We start from the raw sequence: 21,126 nt of genomic DNA, 5'->3' as shown, positions 1-21,126 counted from the left end.
TTTTTTTCTCGGTTCAGAGATTTCACTCGGGATGCAGTGATGAGACAGTTTGGAGAATAAACTCCCAGAAGCTCCCATGGGTTTTCTTCTATAATCATCCATTCTCAGCTCTGTAAAACCCCACAGTTCTTTGTCCTCAAGTCCAAATGGGTCCAAAAGTCTGATCCAGAGGGGCGAGAGTCTTGATGGCACCGGAACACTGGGCAGAGGTAAGAGGAACGTGAAGAAGAACCCAATGCTGATTGCTCCAACTCTGTTTTCTCTCTCATTTACCTTAGTCACATCCTCCTACTTGTGTAGATACAGGAGATGATCTCACAAGGGAGCTGGATCAGTTCTTCATGGAGCCTTTAAAGCGTGGCCTGCAAACTAGTCCAAAACTAGGAGTTCAGCTCTTCAGGTTTAATTTTTTTTATTTAAAAAAGGGTCCAATAGGAACAATCCACAGACTGCAGGAGGAACACTAAAACCCAGCACTCATGTTTCATTCAGAATTTTCCACAATGTCCAAAGCTCTAGAGTGTTGGATCCTCCATACATCCTAAATCATGGAGCAAAGATAATAAAGAACATGTACAGCTCTTCAGATGACTGACATTTTATTTTCCTTTTTTAATCAACATTTGATCATCCGTTTAGTTTTTTCTGTGCCTTGCATAAAAGGCTTGATTATTTCACAGCTACAGATGCTCTGATGTCCTGTATAGTATGGATGAGGAACCCAATGAGACGTGGATGATTTCTCGACACAAAAAAGATGAAAAGATCCCTGAGCTTCCAACAGGGTGATAAATGCTCACCATACGTTATGCACAACAGTTCTTTTGTCTTTCTGACAGGAAGCTAATGTTTCTGCCAAGGTTAAAACCAGAGACGTCTCCAAAACAGGGCATTTATGAGAAATCTTGGCAAAGACACAACGTCTGGGTTTGTTTCTGAAGGAATATTGAAGAAAGTGAAGACACATTGTGTACACAAACTTGAGCTGGAGTGTAAATGTACAAAATCTCATTGGCAAGTCTTTCAGCACAGCTTCAGAGTTCCTGAGGCTGGTTTTAAAAGTCCATAAAACCTGAAAGTAGCAGAAGGAACCTCACTGCTAGCAGCAAAACGATAAAAGGTGGTCTGAGATAGCAAACTCATAAAAAGCCTTCAGGGAAATCAGTTGGCTGTGAGATCAGTGGTGTCCATTTCTGCAGAGAGAGAGAGAAAAAATACTGCAATCTGCGACTTAGCTCATGAAATACATGTCCGACCTCCACGCCTGTGAGAATGTGTTGCATCATGTGCACTATGTTCAGAAAAAAGAGTTTAGGAAACAGTGAAGTGACGATTTGTGCACATGTTACAGGAAGCTTTAAGGCTGCTGCTCCTGGGGAAACAACGAAGAAAACCATCAGTGTGTTTTCACTGAGCTTTGTGGCTCTGGACCTCTGATCCATGGCTTGTGCTGATGTTTTAAAGCAAAGCCTGAAGGATTACTTTGAGAAAAAAAATGTGCTTTCTGCTCGAGTTCACCAGTGAGCCTCAGCACTTAGGGCACTAATAAGTATGATTGTCAGGCCTGTTCTTAAGATCGCATCCCAGAAACCACCAGAACCAGCCACCTCACATCAATCCCAATGGGACGACCTCATGCAGTTTAAATTAAGCAGATCTAAAGAGGAAGGAAAATGTGTGACCACAGTGTGTGACTGAGCATCATCTTCCTGTCCTATTTCAGCATTTCAGTCTTTTTCAGTCAGAATCTTAGTGCTACTCTTAACGCTTTCTCTGAAGAGCTCATTTTGACAAACAGAGCTCATATCTGCATCTGTGCTGATTTACATTTCACCTTTCACAGTGCAGAATGATGTACAGTGTGTTACTCACAGGCAAACTGTAAGAAGGCTTCGCGGCTCAGGACAGTGCCGATGCTGTTCTCAGCTCTGCACTGGTACCTCCCGAAGTCGACGGCTTCGCTGGCATTTATTATTATCAAGTTCCCATCAATTTTACGGTAACGTGAGTCCGACTTAGTGTCAACATCTGTTCCATTAATCAGCCATCTGTAAATGTAAAAGTGTGAATTAGAGAAAGAAAACTGCACAACTGAAATGAAATACAGAAAATCTAGCATTGAATTCTATTTAAAATTATGGTTTTTTTTTCACTTCACTGATGCTAAACACTTCCCTACTGAACAGCCTGGTAGGAAATGGTGCATTATGCATTAGGAGGCTAGACAGTGATATTGATCTAAATTATGACCCATGATTAAATTGTATCAGTGTCTGGCAGTTCGGTCAAATACCATAGACTAAATCAATTAGCCTGAGCAACTGTTCTTTCAAGCTACAGTCTGTGATTCATCCAACAGATCAACCGTCTGTGAAGTACAATCACTCATCAAAGCTGTAATACATCCCAATACAAAATACTGAACATTATTAGCCCAACATCTAAAAAAGGGCTTGACAATCCAAACCCTAACAGAGAACTGTAAACACAAATAATATTTAAATACAAATAATAATTAAACCCAACAGATAATAAACAAACCCTTCATATCATGTTAAACCTGTGCTGTCTTATGTCTTGGTTATTACAGTAAAGCTATGTATAAAACAGATGTCAATTATTATCTTGGCTTCCCCATGTTAATGAAGTAACATCTGTACCTGTATGTAGGAGCAGGATTTCCTCTCGCTTCACAGTTCATTAAAACTTTGTCATCCGAGTCCATAGAGAAGATGGCATGGTCAGGCTCCTGGATGAACACAGGTCCAAATTCTTCACTTTCTAAAGAAAATCCACAAAAAAGTCTTTACTTTTTGCTTGTATGTAACACAAAATTAGACAGTATGTTATTTACAAAGATGCTGATAAAGTCCTTTTCATTCATGTGTGTAAGGGTCAGGTGGAGGTTGTTGGCAATGGCATCGTCCATGGAGCAGTTGGGACAATACACAAACCGCATGGAGATTGGTGTGAGTATAACTAGTTGACTAGAGATATGGTAGCTTAGTGGTTAAGGTGCTGGACTATCAATCAGAAGGTTGTGCGTTCGATTCCCAGGTCCACCAAGCTGCCCCTGCTGGGCCCCTGAGCAAGGCCCTTAACCCTCAATTGCTCAGATGTATATAATGAGATGTTGGAACATCGGCACTAAATGGTGATGATGTCAGTGATGACATCCACTAACTGTTCTGCACATTCCCTTAGCGCTCTGCCAGAAATGTTGTCTGTGGGTTAATTTTGCGTAGTTTTTTTCACATAGGCTGTAAGACAAAGCACCTGGTCATGTGAAGCAGGGATGGTCTTCTTCACTGCCTTCTTCAGACCAAGCATAGAAGTTGCTCCTGCTGGCCAGGTTTCCACCTGCTTTAAAACTAGTTTAGAGTGTCTGATGAGTCGTCTGAGTAGCCAAGGTGGGTGGTGGGGTCCTGCTTGGTATAAACAATATCCAGCATGTTCGCCCCTCATGTACCTGCTGCTAAAATACAAATGTGTTCATTCCAGTATTGTCTTTTGTGTAATGTCTTGTATTGTTTGTTTGCACTGTCTTTTGTCTCACACTGTGAACACCAGGTCTTATAGATACACTTTATATGTCTAGGACTAAATTACTTAAGTCCTTAGCTCTGTCTTTGTTTTATGTAGCGTCCTGGTCCTGGAGAAACGTTGTCTCATGTCCCTGTGTTGCAAAGATATGTGGGCTGATGGACTTTAGGTAGGCAATAAGGTTACCAAACAGTCTTTTGGGGTGAGGATTCTCCAGATCACTAACAGCTCCATAGATCTCATAACTTGCCTCCTTAGTGTTAGTGTTGGGGGTAATGTACACTCTGACAGTGAAAACAGTAGTGAGTTCCTGTGGTATATAAAGTAATCTGCATCTACCAGTCGCAAACTCCACCAGCAATGAGCCATAATTAGAACCTGTTTTTGAGACACAGCAAGTCTCTCAACTCATGCCATGTAGTCTGTTGGAATCAGATGTAGTACAATTTGATTTTGATTTGAATTTATTGTCCAGGCAGAAGACATTAGAGAGCTGGATGGATGGGAGAGCTGGAAGGCGAAGGTGTTTTTATCTTAGCATGCACATCTGCCCTCCTGCTGCTTTCAACATTCCCTCTCCACTAGCCACTGGAATCAGGTGATGTGGAGGACTGGAGGTTTGGTCTCATCTATAAGCCCAGCTTGCGTAGCTTCTCCAGCAGATCCTCATGATTTCTGATTTGTATTAGTGTCTGGTGATGGTAGACATGAGCACCACTTTCTCTGATGTCCATGTACAATTAGTTAGAGACAAGAATAGCACCATTTTAGATCCAGAGTGGCTCCATGCTACTGTCGTGCCACCATCTTGGAATATAAGATCAATATTTCAGGGTTATTAATCATTTCTAATATTACTAAATGAAGCTGAATTTTAACCAGGCTAAAACAGTTATTGTCATGGATTTCTGTTCCATTCTAATAATCTACACACATTTTTTCAGTTGTAAATGTTGATAGGATTCACAACCCTTATCAGAGGCCAATAACAGGTAATTTACCACTTTAACCAGTGCTGTTCAGACAATAATACAATTATCTACAGGATTAGCTAGCACATTGTTTAGAATCAATAGTCTTATTTTTGGCCTAATATTCAATATAGATCTCTATTATTTAGATTGAAATAATTTACGTTCAAACTGTCCAACTCATAATCTGGGAAAAGGAAGCCACCTGAAGCCACATGATCACCCAGAATTTATGCACCTTGGCAGAAATTCAGTGTCTGTTTAAGTCCACACTGTACCCTGAACATCGCCTATCAAGGTCACAGCTGACCCATCGGAGACGGATACATAACACACCAGCTATCCTGCTTCAGGTTGTATTATTTGAGACAGAAGAATTGACACTGTTTTTCATTACATCACCCACCAACCATATCATTTTGGGTGAAGGTTAGCCCACCTTCATATATATATGCCACACCCACACTAACCATTAACGAGGAGGGTTAGTGTAAGTACTAAGCCGTTGTACCATTGCAACTGTCATTGTGTTTGACCCTTTACATTTTTGGATTACTTGGATTAGTGTTTGTACTTCTGCTTCGCTGACTGTTTCTCTGGTTGGGATTTTTGCTTGGTGTTAATTTCACCTGTTATCTATCAATTTGGATTATTCTGCTTGCTGTTTTATTAAACATCAAATTTGGATCCTATCTCTGTCACCTTCATGATGTTGTCACAGTAATATCACAGGTTCAGCAGCATTGTTATTTTAAAATGAAGAGAAGATCAGCACTGTACAGGATAAGGTTAAGGTTCTGGGTGTAGGTTTTGAAAATACAGTGTGAATGAAATCTGAAACCCAAACCCAAACCCAAACCCTAACCCAAACCCAAACCCTAACCCAAACCCTAATCCTAACCCTAACCCAAACCCTAACCCAAACCCTAACCCAAACCCAAACCTAAACCCAAACCCTAATCCTAACCCAAACCCAAACCCTAACCCAAACCCTAATCCAAACCCTAATACAAACCCTAATCCTAACCCTAACCCTAAATCTCAACCCTAATCCTAAACCCAACCCTAAACCCAATCCTAATCCAAACCCTAACCCCAGATGAGATGTATGTTTCTGGTGCTGAAATTCTTTTAATAAATTTCATACAAGAATCTCTCCTGTTTTCAAACTCCTGTAAGCTGAAATACCCGAGACAATTACTGTTAATGCCGTTACACAGTTACACTGTGCTTATCCTTTCAGATTCTACTGAATGCAGGAGAACATCAGGTAAGGAACAGATGTGTAGAGCTGCACCACGAGCTCTATACTGAACCCTCCACCAACCATCAGCATTCTTCATGAAAACTGCTGCATGAGAGTGATTACTGAGAGAACTACAGACAGACCAAGAGTACATTAGGAAAAAAACAAGTTGTCACAATGTAGAAAACACAGGTTATTGGAGTAGGTTGTCATATTTTTATATAAAATACAAGAATGTGCAATCAGAGTTTCTGAAGTTAAGAGTTTGATATTTCTTGTTAGCCATAGTAATGCCTGAAGGAGCGATGAAGGAAAGACAAAGCATTTGATTCTGCTTGCTAAGCGCTTAGTGTACGTGATCAATTTTTGCAATTAGTGCTTTTGTTTGCTAAGCACTGCTAAACAGAATGAGGTTTTCGAGTGAGCGGTTGCTCATCTCTCCAGTCTAAACTGTAGAGTGTGTACTAGTGTGTGCTGGTCATGACAGATTAAAGTTTACACTCACACCACACTTTCACTCCTCCATGCAGTATATCTCCACCACCGACTGGAAAACAATGGAAACAACGGATTGTTATATGTATCATGATCTAATGCTCCTAATGTGATCATACAAACTTCACACTTAAACTAACTTCTGACTGAAACACTCAGATATTAATGTGTGTACTGTGATACTTAACACACACTGACATGGCAATCGGTTTTAAGAACAAGACTTAACTCTGTTCCTGATCTCTAATGCGCTCTGACAAACAAGAAGGTTTAGAGAGCTGGTGAGTTTAACATCACGGAGTCACGGCTAAATTTGTTTCTATTAAGGCACCACAAAGAGTGTGCTAAAGTCCACACAACAGTGAGAGAGAGAGAGAGAGAGAGAGAGACAGAGAGAGAGAGACAGAGAGAGAGAGAGACAGGGTGAGTGAGAGAGAGAGAGAGGGACAGAGAGAGAGACAGAGGCACAGAGAGAGAGAGAGAGAGAGAGAGAGAGAGAGAGAGAGAGAGGGACAGGGTGAGTGAGAGAGAGAGAGAGGGACAGAGAGAGAGACAGAGGCACAGAGAGAGAGAGAGAGAGAGAGAGAGAGAGAGAGAGAGAGAGAGAGAGAGAGAGAGAGAGAGAGAGGGACAGGGTGAGTGAGAGAGAGAGAGAGGGACAGAGAGAGAGACAGAGGCACAGAGAGAGAGAGAGAGAGAGAGAGAGAGAGAGAGAGAGAGGGACAGAGACACAGAGAGAGAGACAGGGGAGGGAGAGAGAGAGAGAGAGAGAGAGAGAGAGAGAGAGAGAGACAGGGTGAGTGAGAGAGAGAGAGAGAGACAGGGTGAGTGAGAGAGAGAGAGAGAGAGAGAGAGAGAGAGAGGGACAGAGACACAGAGAGAGAGACAGAGAGAGAGAGAGAGAGAGAGAGAGAGAGAGAGAGAGAGAGAGAGACAGGGTGAGTGAGAGAGAGAGAGAGGGACAGAGAGAGAGACAGAGGCACAGAGAGAGAGAGAGAGAGAGAGAGAGAGAGAGAGAGAGAGAGAGAGAGAGAGAGAGAACATGAGCACAAACAGCCAGAAACAGAACTAAACAAACAACTGCAAAAGGAGCTGCTTTTGAGAACAATCTGTAAAGATGACTGATGCTGTAATATTTTAATTTATTTATTATACAATTCATTGAAAACAGCGGCTTTAAGCAATTAAAGCGTTTCAAGTCAAGACAAGACTCAGTGATCTTTATGACAGACTTTTGATATCTGTTATTCTGACAGAAGTATAATTCAAAACCAAAACAATAAAACGCAAACAGCTTATTTTCAAAATGTTAAATAAAAATGTAAAACTAACTCAGTGAACAGATTCAATATTTACATTTTCACTTGTTCATCATTTATTACACGTATGATTCATTTATTACACTTCATTTCTGACGCCATTATTAGGGGTGATTTTCTTTTCATTTAATATTTTAAAGCACATTTTCAAGGTTTTATTATCTTCAGTTTATTGAAATTTGTTTGACAGTAAAGTATTAAAAGGCGTCTCTGTTATTCGTTTCCTGTTCTCTTTCTTGTTAAGGCTCATTTTCATCAATAAGGAAATGAGTTATTATTCAGATGCTGTATTCAGTGACTTTTCAAAATATGTTAAATATATTTTAAATTCTTTTAAAACATTGTGACAAAATCATGACTCCGGATCCAGAAAAAATCTGGATCACAATTATCACAAAAAAAATCCTAGTATTTTTGGCAGATTGATCAGCCTTGTGCGTCTGAGATGTAAATCCATCGTTCAGCTTGGTGAGTATGTCGACTTGGCTTCTGCAGACACACCTCATGCTGCCAAGAAATCTGCTCGACTGTGATATCTGCATATAAGAGCAGCTCCACCGTGTAAATCAGAATGTAATATAATAAAATTGTCTCTAATTTCTCATTTATGAAAAATATGATTCTGGGTATTATTATTATTATTATTATTGTTATTATTATTATTATTATTGTTGTTGTTGTTGTTGTTGTTGTTGTTGTTGTTGTTGTTCAGAGTTGTCAGAAGTACAGTAGATTTTCTATAGAATCAATAAATGCAGTCATAATGCAGTCATAAAACACTGCCCATTGGTCACACGATAACGCTTCATCATGTAGATAAATTAGTTTTAAATTAAAATATATAGAGTTTATATTACAGTCACATAGTATCTTTATTCTTTATCCTTTTTTTAATCCTATATCCAAACAGATACAGATCATCCTCTACCTCGTGTCTACAATATTATGACCTTCCTCAAGCACTCAGTCAGGGCAGGAGTTAAATAAAATATCCCTCATGCTGCAGGTTACCACATTAGTCCCTTAACTCTTACACTGTAAGGATTTATAATCACACTCTCTGTTCTCAGCAAGAAGAGGATGAGTTCCCTGTAGAGTCTGGTTCCTCTCAAGGTTCCTAACAATCCCTGTGATTAAAGGAAATTACTGTGTTCTGTTTACGTCATCAGTCAGCATGTTTCTCCATGACTCCTGCTGTCTGACCCATGGGTTTGATGTCAGAATGACATACTGCACACTTCATCACTGTTACGGATTCACCAGGCTCCACACTCACTCTCCTGCAAAGATCTGCTTCACATGATTACTAATCACCATCGCCTGTTCACAATCACCTGCTCACAGTATAAAAGACGGCCACCTTCATTCATTCCTCGTCCGGTCTCGTTAATACATGCACTTCTTTTGAGTGTATCCTTTTGCTACCTGCCTGAATCTACAAACCCTTTGTGAAGTTTATAGTCTCTCTCCAGTTATCTTCATCATCATCGTCATCATCCCCTGTCTACTGTGAAGTTAAGGAAAGTGTCCTTTATCTGTGACTGTCAAGACGTGTTTGTGTTTGGAGTTGTCTTTCTCATCATCATCACCCTCATTATCATCCCTGCTATCTTTCCTTCTATCTGCCTGTTGATTGTTTCATGTTTTAATAAACACATCTGGTTTGTACTCCGTTGTCATCTCCATCTGTCTACCATAACAATCATGTCCTCCATGTAATGATCTTGTTTAATGTCTGGTGGTGACGATATTCATCAGTATCCAGTTGGACGGATTAGACTCCTGCACACACAGTTAACACTGTGACATTTTTGCTGTTCATCATTTTACTTCAGAGAGGAATAAATTATTCACACAACAAAGAATTGAGATCCTTTAGCTCCAAAACTGGTATATGTGTGTGAGCACCTTGATGTTCCGTGGTTTTATTTCTGTCACACTAAAAGATTTTCTTCTGCCCACAGATTTTATCAGTAAAGCAGTAAGTGAATAAATCGCAGCCTGATGCTGTTTCCTGCATAGCGACTGATGCTTGAGCTGCAGTACTCAAGTGTTTCTCCTGCATTAACACACCTGATTCCACTCGTCAGCTTCTGGTGAAATTCTTCAGCTGTGTGAGAGCAGAAAACATTAAAAAACAACAAAGGCAGTTTGACCCCTCGCTCTAAAACACAGAGATAAAAGAACCACGAACAGGATTCAGATCTGAAGGAAGTTCCTCGAGTGAACGTGGAGAAAAACTAAATTAGAGGTTTTTAGTATTGTGTATAAGGACAATATGTCCAGTTATAGACAGGCTCTAAAAGCTGCTAGGGCTCTGAGCACCTGAGCAAACTCAGTAAATAACCAGAACAATCCCAGGGTTTTATTTAACACAGTGACTAGATTAACAAAACACCATCCAACTAAATTACTGTAAGAAGTGTTACATAAAGCTGGTGAGCCTCTTCTTAATATTATTAACTCCTCGCTATCTTTAGGTTACGTCCCTAAATCAGGTATTCATGGTCAGGCTTTAAGTTGGTTTAGATCCTACCTGTCTGATCGACACCATTTTGTAGAATTAAATGGTGAATCCTCCAGTTTGTCAGTTAATTATGGAGTCCCTCAAGGATCAGTTCTAGGACCTCTGCTTTTCTCGATATACATGTTACCATTAGGGATCATTATTAGAAGGCATGGGATTAGTTTCCACTGTTATTGTATGCTGACGATACACAGTTATATATCTCATCAAAACCAGATGAAATAGCCAAATTGTCTAAATTAACAGTGCGTTAAAGAGATAAAAGATTAAATGAGCTGTAATTTTCTGTTGTTAAACTCTGATAAGACAGAAATATTACTTATAGGTCCATAAACCAGTACACAGAAACTCACACACTTTAACATCCATTTAGAGGGATGTTCTGTTACTAGTAGCTCGACAGTGAAAGACCTGGTGTTTATTAGACAGTAACTTGTCTTTAAAATCATATCACCATATTACAAACACAGCCTTCTTCACCTTAGAAATATTGCCAAGCTGAGAAACATCCTGTCTGTATCTGATGCTGAGAAGCTAGTTCATGCTTTCATGACCTCTAGACTGGACTATTGTAATGCATTACTAGGTGGTTGTCCTGCATCTTTAATAAATAGGCTACAGTTAGTCCAAAATGCAGCTGCCAGAGTTCTCACTAGGACAAGAAAGTATGACCATATAACCCCAATTTTATCATCTCTATACTGGCTACCTGTTAAGTTTAGAATTGATTACAAACTGCTGCTACTTACGTACAAGGCTCTTAATGGTTTAGCTCCCATGTATCTAACTAGTCTTCTAACACGTTACAATCTTTCACGCTCTCTGAGATCACAAAACTCAGGACTTCTGGTAGTCCCCAGAATATCTAAGTCTACTAAAGGTGGTAGAGCGTTTTCTTATTTAGCTCCCAAACTCTGGAATAGTCTGAGTCACCTCAGACTTGATCATTGGGGATAAATACAAACACATTTAAATATATCTAATATTAATCTTTATATTATTCTTTATAATAATCTTTTGTTCTATGTTTATGTTCTGTAAAGCTGCTTTGAGACAATTGTAAAAAAGTGCTATACAAATAAAGTTGAATTGAATTGAAAGGTTCTACACTATTAAATCTGATCATCAGAATCTCTTCAGTGGATCAAAATTAATTCAATGTCACTTGGGTTTTCTCTTTTCAGTATATAAGAGAAATAGAAATCTACCATTTCATAGCATAAATAAAATAAATATGGAACGTATCCCAAGTGTTGAATGAAGCATGATGATGATGAAGCCATGAAATTATTTTTTCACTAAGGAAATCCAAAACAGCAGTTTGTGTCAAACACATCTGACCCAAAGCACCAACAAATCTTCCCTTCAATAATCATCTCTGTCAGTCAGGTGCTGCAGGACCCTGTGAGACCCGCCGCGAATGGAGCAGTAGAGATATGATTTATTTGTAATGATAGCTGTCATGTTGGAGTTCCTGTTCCTGTGAAAATGAATATTTCCTTTTTTCTTGAGAAATGCATCCATCAGCCATAAGAGCGAACAGAGAGGGGACTCGGGGAGCCGAAAGTGTTCTGATGATCCCTCTTCAATTTCCTGCAGGCCGTGACCTCGGCCGACTCGCCGCACACTCGCTCGTGATAAATTGTCCAGGCTTTCCTTTCGAGGTCACTCTCGCTATTACACAGACATCAGCCTGCTGCGATGACTTAATTACTCCAGTTTCACACGGACAGCTAAGGTCTCAGCTTCACACGTGAGATTTAGTTGTAAAACTTGGAATGAACATGATGTTGTATATAAGATATAAAAATGGTTTTAAAATTAAAAAGTATTTAAAATGAACTGAAAGATCTGCTGATTGGAATTGTATAAAAATGTCAGAATAAAACTTATAAGTCAAGTGTTTTTTGATGAAAGCAGTTATTGAGACGATGGAGCTCACATTCTGATTGAGAAATACTGAAGAGGATTCGAAAAAAACTTAAAATCTCATCAAGTTAATATTTCAAGAACCACCACAAATATCTATTTATAATTCTAATGAAGATTCATGAGGAATGAGATGAAATCACACAAAATAAACCCAGGTTGCGTGTTATAACATTGAAAACTGATTATACACCAAGTTTTAATTAGAGACACTGCTTTATAATGTCACAAACGTAGGGTTAAGTCTTATTGATGGTGATATGTGGTGTTTACATTTACACTCTTATCCAGGGTGACTTACATTATCTCATTTTTATATAACTGAGCATTTGATGGTCGAGGGCCTTGCTCAGGGGCCCAACAGTGGCAGCTTGGTGGACCTGGGATTGAACTCACAACCTTCCAATTGGTAGCCCAACACCTTAACCACTAGGCCACCAGCATGCACTCGACTCCTGTTTATTTTCTGACCTTCACTATGATCATCCTCCTGAAAGCTGAGGGCTGAAAGACTCTGTCTTGAGAATGGAGTCCATTCGTGGGCAAAAAACCCACGGTCCTGCCTCTGCCTTGTCCTGGGGTTCAGAAGTGTGGAAGAGGAGCTATCTGACTTCATCCTCAACACGGCCGCATACGAAGTGGGCCTGCCTGCCCCTGATCTGGCAAAGTCTGCACCAAAAAACAACAGAAAGAGAGAAAGTGAGACAGAGAGAGGGAAAGAGAGAGAGAGAGCGAGAGAGAGAGACTCTCATTCATTTCTCTGTGTATAATTACAGCCATATAATCACAAAAATGAGAAACAGCTCCAAACATTTCTCATGGAAGTGACTTGGCAGTGAGACACAAGACTATTTGATGACACATTTCTCCCTCATGCCTCTGTACAGGAAATACACTAATTATATTCCTATCAGCTTATGTCACTCATATCACATCTCCGACTGTAACGGCTGAAGATCAGTGCTCAAAATGCTTTAGTTTTCTGACGCTAGCTGCCAGAGAAGGTGGAACAGCACTAAATGTCTTAATTAGACAGTCCATTAACAGCCGTTAGCGTTCTCTGAAGCTCCAAAAGCGATCTCTGTGCTGCCACAATTAAACAAGTCCTGAACATCTAAACATCAGTACATCAGCAGCTGAAGTATAAACACCTGAAACACACCAGTAAAGTTACACCATCATTATTTCACCTTCTGTGTGTGTGTGTGTGTGTGTGTTTGTGTGTGAGTGTGTGTGTGTGTGTTTGTGTGTGAGTGTGTGTGTGTGTGTAATTTAAAAAAAATTGACATAAAATTAGTCACTAACTATATGGATGTGAATGAATAATATAATGGGAATGTACTTGGTGTTAATTTGATGTGCTCTGCTACAGACAAAACTTAACACTGCTTCTCACTTGAGCTGAGATCACACAGGAAACATGGAAACAACACACCTGTTATAGACAAGCTCCGCCTCTGAGATGGTAACGCACCTCTCTCTCTCTCTCTGTCCCTCCCTCCCTCTCTCTCTATCACACACACACACACACACACACACACACACACACACACACACACACACACACACACACACAGATGAGTAGAGTAATAATGGAGTTTAACACTAACTCTGTATGTAATAGTAATGTTTTCTAGCAGAGAGGAGCTGCAGTGTCCAGAAATTATTCTTAACGCATTTACATTATTTAGCAGACGCCCTCATATCCAGAGTGACTTACATTTTATCTAACTAAGCAAAATAAAACTAAGTTTTATTAACTAAGCAACTGAGGGTTAAGGCTCTTGCTCAGGGGCCCAGCAGTGGCAGCTTGGTGGACGTAGGAATCAAACCCACAACCTTCTGATTGGTAGTCCAACACCTTAACCACTAGGCTACCACACACACTGTGTTAATGAACACCGATCTGTATTTATGCACTGAAATAATTATGTGTGCTGACATTTAAAAGCTCCTAATTGATGCCAGTCTTGTAAGACTTGCAAAATGTGACCTTTGCCGTCCCAAACTTTCAGCTCAAATGTTAGAAACAAAATGGCTGATTAGTAAAAAGCCTTTTTTCTGGAGTGACGTGCTTCTCCTTTTCGGCTGTGTGGGTGTTTCTGCTCCCCACATCTCAGGCACAGACAGGAGTCTAGACAGCTCTCTCATCTTGTCTGTCACCGACGCAGACAGATTTGTATGAGGAGAAGAGAATTACAGGCTGTGAGAAGGAGGACAGAAAGATGAAGGGATGGATGTTGGTCTTGTGGGTGAGAGACATGTGAACAGGCAGATGAGAGAGAAGTATAAAGAGAACACACACGGCTCAGCATGAACACACTCAAATAAACATTAACACTTACAGCATGTGACAGACTCTCTTATCCAGAGCGACGTAAAAAAAACTGCTTTAAGTCTCCATCATTAAATACATTAACTCTGGTTCCCTAGGCAACAGACACCATGAACAATGATGCAGAATGATAGTAGAACTATTACTACTGTTTTTTTAAATACACACATACAACAAACAGGAGAGAAATTGCTAGTTCAAGTATGAAGAAATGTGGAATTTCCTGATTGTGAGAAAGAGTCAGAGGTTTAAAAACCTGCGGTGGAGACGTGATGAAATATTCATGAAGAAGTGCAGAGAATTTTTAACCTTTCTACCTTCTCCATGTGTTAAAATGTCAGTGATTAAAATGATCATTCTCAGTTCATGTGCGTGTGCACACACACACACATACACACACACACACGCACACACACACACGCACACACACACACGCACACATACACACTCACACACATACACACACATGCATACACACACACACTCGTACACATACACACACACACACACACGCACACACATACACGCACACGCATACACACACGCACACATACACACACTCTCACACACATACACACACATGCATACACACACACACTCGTACACATACACACACACATACACACGCACACACATACACGCACACGCATACACATACACGCACACGCATACACACACGCACACATACACACACACACACACACACACACGCACACACGCACACGCATACACATACACGCACACACGCACACGCATACACATACACGCACACGCATACACATACACACACACACGCACACAGATACACGCACACGCATACACGCACACGCATACACACACACTCACACACATACACACACATGCATACACACACACACTCGTACACATACACGCACACGTGTGATATGAGTGACATAAGCTGATAGGAATATAATTAGTGTATTTCCTGTACAGAGGCATGAGGGAGAAATGTGTCATCAAATAGTCTTGTGTCTCACTGCCAAGTCACTTCCATGAGAAATGTTTGGAGCTGTTTCTCATTTTTGTGATTATATAGCATACACACACGCATACACACACGCACACACACACTCACTCAAACACACACGCACACACACACTCACTCATACACACGCACACACACGCATACACACACACTCACACACACAAAATCTGAGTAAATTTAAAGCAGATTTATTTTTGGTTTAAAACAATTCTGTTTTATTTCTTTCATTTCTTTGATTTCATCTTTAAAGTTTTACTCTTAAAAGAGATAAATATCCAGTGACGCTGTGAGTATGAGTGTGTGTCAGTTCATCTTCATTCTGTGAGCTTCTGATGGAGGAATAAAAGAGTTTTACACACATACACGCACAAACACACACACACAAACGTGTGTTATTTCAAGACACTGAACAGTCTGAGTTCACAAACAATACTAACAACACTGGACACAAGAAACTACACACATTTAATTACACTCAACTGACCCTAAAGCAACAAAGTAGTTCCAGACTATAACAACAAATAGATAGATAGATAGATAGATAGATAGATAGATAGATAGATAGATAGATAGATAGATAGATAGATAGATAGATAGATAATGCAGCATTAAAACAGGTTTTCATATCTGACCCACTCGTGCTATGTGATGATGCATCTCATTGCCTAACAATCCCAGTTTTATTGTACTGATTATGGTAAGATGATGGTGTTCTTGTGCCCATGCACAGTTACTTTTGTACTACAAAACAAAAAATGAAGCAACAGCGCTCCGTGTCTGGGGCCTTGGAAGTGTGAGTATAATAAATACTCACTCACAAACTGCATGCAAACGCCATCCTGTGTCCCTCAGTACCTCAAATTAATTACACTAACAGAAACAGGTGCAGCAATCGTGGGACCTGAAGTGAGGTGACATGATTAACCATCGTCTGAAAAATTAATGAACATCTCCAGAGATTATATTGACTAAGGCTGAACATTTATTCAATAGCATTAGTTATGCAGAAACCCATACATCACACGTGAAACCTCCTCACAGGACTGATAACTCACTACAAACCCCTCAAGGCTCCACATGCTCTGAGAACTCAGAAGAGCTATGTGTGTACCTGCTCAGGCGTGTCACCTGGACCATCTTCATGCAGATCAGAAGCCTGAACTGACCTTCAGAAGCTGAGAGGTGGACAGTTTGGACAGAGTAGTTCGTTAGGTGATGTAACCAGCTGTCTCAAACCAAACATCATTTATTACTGAGCAGGTCTGTCTGTGTGGGCTGCATGTTAATCCTCTCACCTCTGTGCTCGAACAGCTCGCCTGCTTTACCCTTGGTTTCATGCATGACATAAACCATCACACACCTACAGTATACTCCAGCTATTTTATATGTTACTGAGCGACTGCCTGAGCTTTTAGAGCACTGCTGCTTTAACTATTTACATGTCAAAACATGAAAGTGAGAAAGAAGAACAAAAGGAAGGTGATGATCATCTGCTGGTGTAGATGAAATGATTTTGGATCATTTCACTGCTGCTGCATTAAAAACAGGAAGTGAAGAGTTTTACAGTAACAGATGGCTCTCTGTGTCTCTGCGTGCTCAGCAGTCTGCCTTCATTAACACTCATTTCTCATCACAATGTAAATTACAATATCACAAAAACCAAGCATCATCTACATACTGACTCCTCACCCACACACTGACACACACACACACCAACACACACTTTTTATTTAGACTCACAATTATATACAAATCAACATAACTGTCAGAATCACATATAAAATGTGAATGGGAATAAATGTAAATGTGAATGGGAATAAATGAATAAAGTGTGTGTGTGTGTGTGTGTGTGTGTGTGTGTGTTAAAAAATGGAGACACTGTTAACTCTAGATGATTCTTTTCCTCTAACAGCATGTCCTGAAGTGTTTTATACTTCTCAGACCACAGAAACTCACCAAAAATTACAATTTATTATTTATTAACACAGTAAACTGTATAATAAAAGTGTCATTTTTCTCTAACACTGCACACTGAACATCCACCTGAACAAACCACACCCTAACCTCCACCATGCTTGAAGTTCTACTTTCCTACAGAATCCATCAGAGCTGATCGGCCCGATTCGGTCGACTGGTTCTGTGTGAAAGAATTACTGTGACATTGATGTGTGAAGTCACTGATTGCTACCATAGAGACTTCTCCTCACTTCTAAAGAAGATTGTCTGCATATACAAATACATACAGTGGTGTGAAAAAGTGTTGGCCCCCTTCCTGATTTTTATTTTTAGACAGCAGAATTCATGGTTTCATTTATCACAGCAAGTCCTCTAGGACCTGAAGCAGTAAAACAGCCCCAGACCATCACACTACCACCACCATGTTTTACTGTTGGTGTGATGTTCTGTTTCTGAGATGCAGTGTTACTTTTACACCAGATGTAATGGGACACACACCTCCAAAAAGTTTAACTTTTGTCTCCTCAAAAGTATTTTCCCAAAGGTCTTGTGGATCATCAAGATGTTTTCTGGCAAATCTGAAATCTTTTAGCCATTTGTGTATAACGGCTCTCACTGTGGTTCACTGGAGTCCCAAAGCTTTATAAAGGGCTTTATAACCTTTTTTTGATAGATCTCAAATACTTTATTTCTCATTTGTTCCTGAATTTCTTTGGATCGCTGCATGATGTGTAGCTTTTGAGGATCTTTTGGTCTCCTTCACTGTCACTCAGGTCTTATTTAAGTGATGTATTGATAGTGAACATGTGTGACAGTAATCAGGTGTGGGTGTGGCTAGAGAAATAAACTCAGGTGTGATGATTGTTTTGGGGGGCAAACACTTTTTCACACAGGGCCGTGTGAGTTTGGGTTTTGTTTTCCCTTAATAATAAAAACCTTAATTTAAAAACTGCATGTTGTGTTTATTGTGTTAACTTTATATTTAAATTAGTTTGATGATCTCACACGTCTCCACACTAATTGTACATAAATATTCCTGAATCTCAGCTGGACGTTTGCTTTGTATCACCAATACGCATGGAACAGCTGATGTTTGACTGATGGCTGAAAATCAAAACTAATTTAGTCACAGAATCAAATTAACCATGAAGGCAAAGAGATGTCTTAGAGGTAAAATCAAGTGAATTATTTTACTTTAACACCTCAGCTGGAGAAATTTCGGCTAGGTGGCGTTTTAAAGTCATATAACTTATAACAGCAAACTGAAATTAATGAAAGAAAAGCTTTGTGATGTCAAAAACTGTTAAAGCTTCTCCAGGTTGTAAACACTGCCATCTCAGCTGCTCTTAATGACTGCAAAGCATTCGGATCATTTTTATCACTCTACATTCTGATGCTCCAAATGAGGTAATTGATGCCATAATTCAGCTGAACATCCGTTTAGATGTGAAGTAATCGTCCTCCTATGACTGTGTGCACTTAATGAAGAGAAACTGGTGTGTGTGTCATTCATACTTTGTATCAGCTCAGAGAGAAAAGGACAGAGTGGAAATTAATTTGAATAATGATCTAATAAAGTCCATTTGGGATTTTATCTCATGCATCAGCAGTGTAATGAATCTTAATTTGCTGTTAAGGACGTGTAGGTGTGTAGGGGCTGATTTCACAGTGCTGAGGGGAAATGCCACCATGACAGAACTCCCACATGACATACAGCCCTCATGAGCATACATAACATGTGTGTGTGACTGAGAGGGAATAACAGACGTGACTATGAGAGAATATGAATGGGAGAAATGCTTTGTGGGTTGGTCATGTTAGTAATCCTGCTAAACAGAACCTAGAATAAGAAATCATGCATGGATGAAGGTCAACAATCAAAAACCAAAACTCCAATCAGCACATCACCTCCATCTAATACTGAACTACCTCCAAATACCTCAAATTACCAGCACATTCTTCTTAATGCCCACAAACGCTTCCAAATATCTCCAAAATCTTCCAGCTATCTCCAAAACTCTTCAGACACCTGACCTTCTCCTCTCCTCATCTCATCCACCACTAACAGACACCAGATGAAAAATCAATCTGCAGAAATTGACCCAGCAAAAACAAATTAACTGGAGCAACCAAAATAAACCAAGACCTTCAAGAAAAATGGCACACATACACACACACACACACACACACACAGATAGAGACACAGACACACAGATAGAGAGACACACTCACAGATAGACACACACAGAGACACACACAATACACTCTCTCTCTCTCACACACACACACAATACACTCTCTCTCTCTCTCTCACACACACACACACACACATACACACACAAATAGAGACACACACAATACACTCTCTCTCACACACACACGCAAATAGAGACACACACACGCCACAAATTTACACACACATACACACAATCACAAGGACATACACACACACGCATACGGCAACACACACTCACACAGACAGACACACATACACACAAATAGAGACATCTCTCTCACACACACACAACCAGTCACACAGACACACACACACAAATAAACACAGAGACACACACAATACACTCTCTCTCTCTCTCACACACACACAGAGACACACACAATACACACTCACACAGATAGACACGCACACACTGACAGATAGAGACACACACAATACATTCTCTCTCTCTCACACACACACACACAGATCATTACATAACATTACATGACACACCTCCCCCTTTAAACCGATCCAGTCTGAACACGGCTAAAATCAGTGCGTCTCAGAAATCACATCATTATGGGACAAAGAAAAACTCTCAGTATTTGGATCTGAGAAGAAGTCAGAGCTTCTTCAGGTCATGATGCAGATTAGAGATAAGAGATATTTATTTTCACACTTCATCATCTTCTCAGTTTCTATTTTTACAGTGAGACACAATGACAATTATGTGTCCTCCTCGTCCTCTATAGAATTATGGTAATTCTTATGGACATATTTTATTATGTTACGAGCATTAATCAAAATGGTTGGCTTGTTAACTGAGTGCTTTTTTTGGTTTATTTCTTTTGTTTTGTTTAATAAAACAGGTTTTTACATTTACTCTGATAAATAAAGCTATAGCTTCTAAACGTCTGTCAATAAAATCTGACATTGTTCAGTGTTCATTAGAAGTAAATGCTTTTCTATCCAGTGCATGTAAAATTATTTAAATAGAAATGGAAAAAAATAATCACTGAAGAAAAGACATGTAAAAGTAAACATAAAAAAAATGTAAATATAAAAATATAGACATTTTATTCCATTTCTTCATGACATTTAAACTGTTTTATAAGATGACAGGCTTTCTGCTTCTCAGGGTTCCTCAGTGAACAAACCCAGATCCTGCAAATCTCTCTGAGCAAAAAGGTTTTGTTTTATAGAGGTTGCTATTAATTTCAGAGCACAGAGCACAATTTTTCCCCAAAGGTTACAAAAAACAGACTTTTTGAACATTTTGGAAAAATAACCTAATAATTCCAGGAAAAACTCAGTGAAAGTGCTGCAGTTATAAAACCTTCAGCATTGTTCACAAGGACACAACATCAGTGAAGCGCTCAAATCACCTCAGAATTACCGTCATTAAAAAAGTAAAAAAAAAAAAAAACAAAAGAAAAGAATCAAGCTGCCATTCAAAACGCAATTGCACAGTAAAATGCAACACAACATGACTCATTATGTCTGAAGTTCACTTTTAAACACCTCCAAAATGCATTGAAACTTTCAGGGAGTGCATAAGAGATAATTACTTTACATCACTTC

The 21,126-nt window shown here is 39.6% G+C and overlaps 1 protein-coding gene across 4 annotated transcripts in view; it reads right to left on the bottom strand.

The window, feature by feature from the left end:
• Positions 1–21,126, bottom strand: part of cntn5 (contactin 5) — a 111,086-nt gene that overhangs the window by 59,148 nt on the left and 30,812 nt on the right. For all 4 annotated transcript variants that reach the window (XM_060878763.1, XM_060878766.1, XM_060878767.1 and 1 more), the window contains exons 3-5: positions 12,502–12,699; positions 2,661–2,781; positions 1,873–2,048 (exon numbers count right to left, since the gene is read on the bottom strand). In XM_060878763.1, coding sequence (XP_060734746.1) covers positions 1,873–2,048; positions 2,661–2,781; positions 12,502–12,699 — 495 coding nt within the window. The remainder of the gene's footprint in view (positions 1–1,872; positions 2,049–2,660; positions 2,782–12,501; positions 12,700–21,126) is intronic.

The sequence above is a fragment of the Tachysurus vachellii genome, chromosome 9 (assembly GCF_030014155.1).
Source record: "Tachysurus vachellii isolate PV-2020 chromosome 9, HZAU_Pvac_v1, whole genome shotgun sequence".
Classification (NCBI taxonomy): domain Eukaryota; kingdom Metazoa; phylum Chordata; class Actinopteri; order Siluriformes; family Bagridae; genus Tachysurus; species Tachysurus vachellii.
Note: the sequence above shows the minus strand (reverse complement) of the source record. Positions and strands in the feature narration are given on the sequence as shown.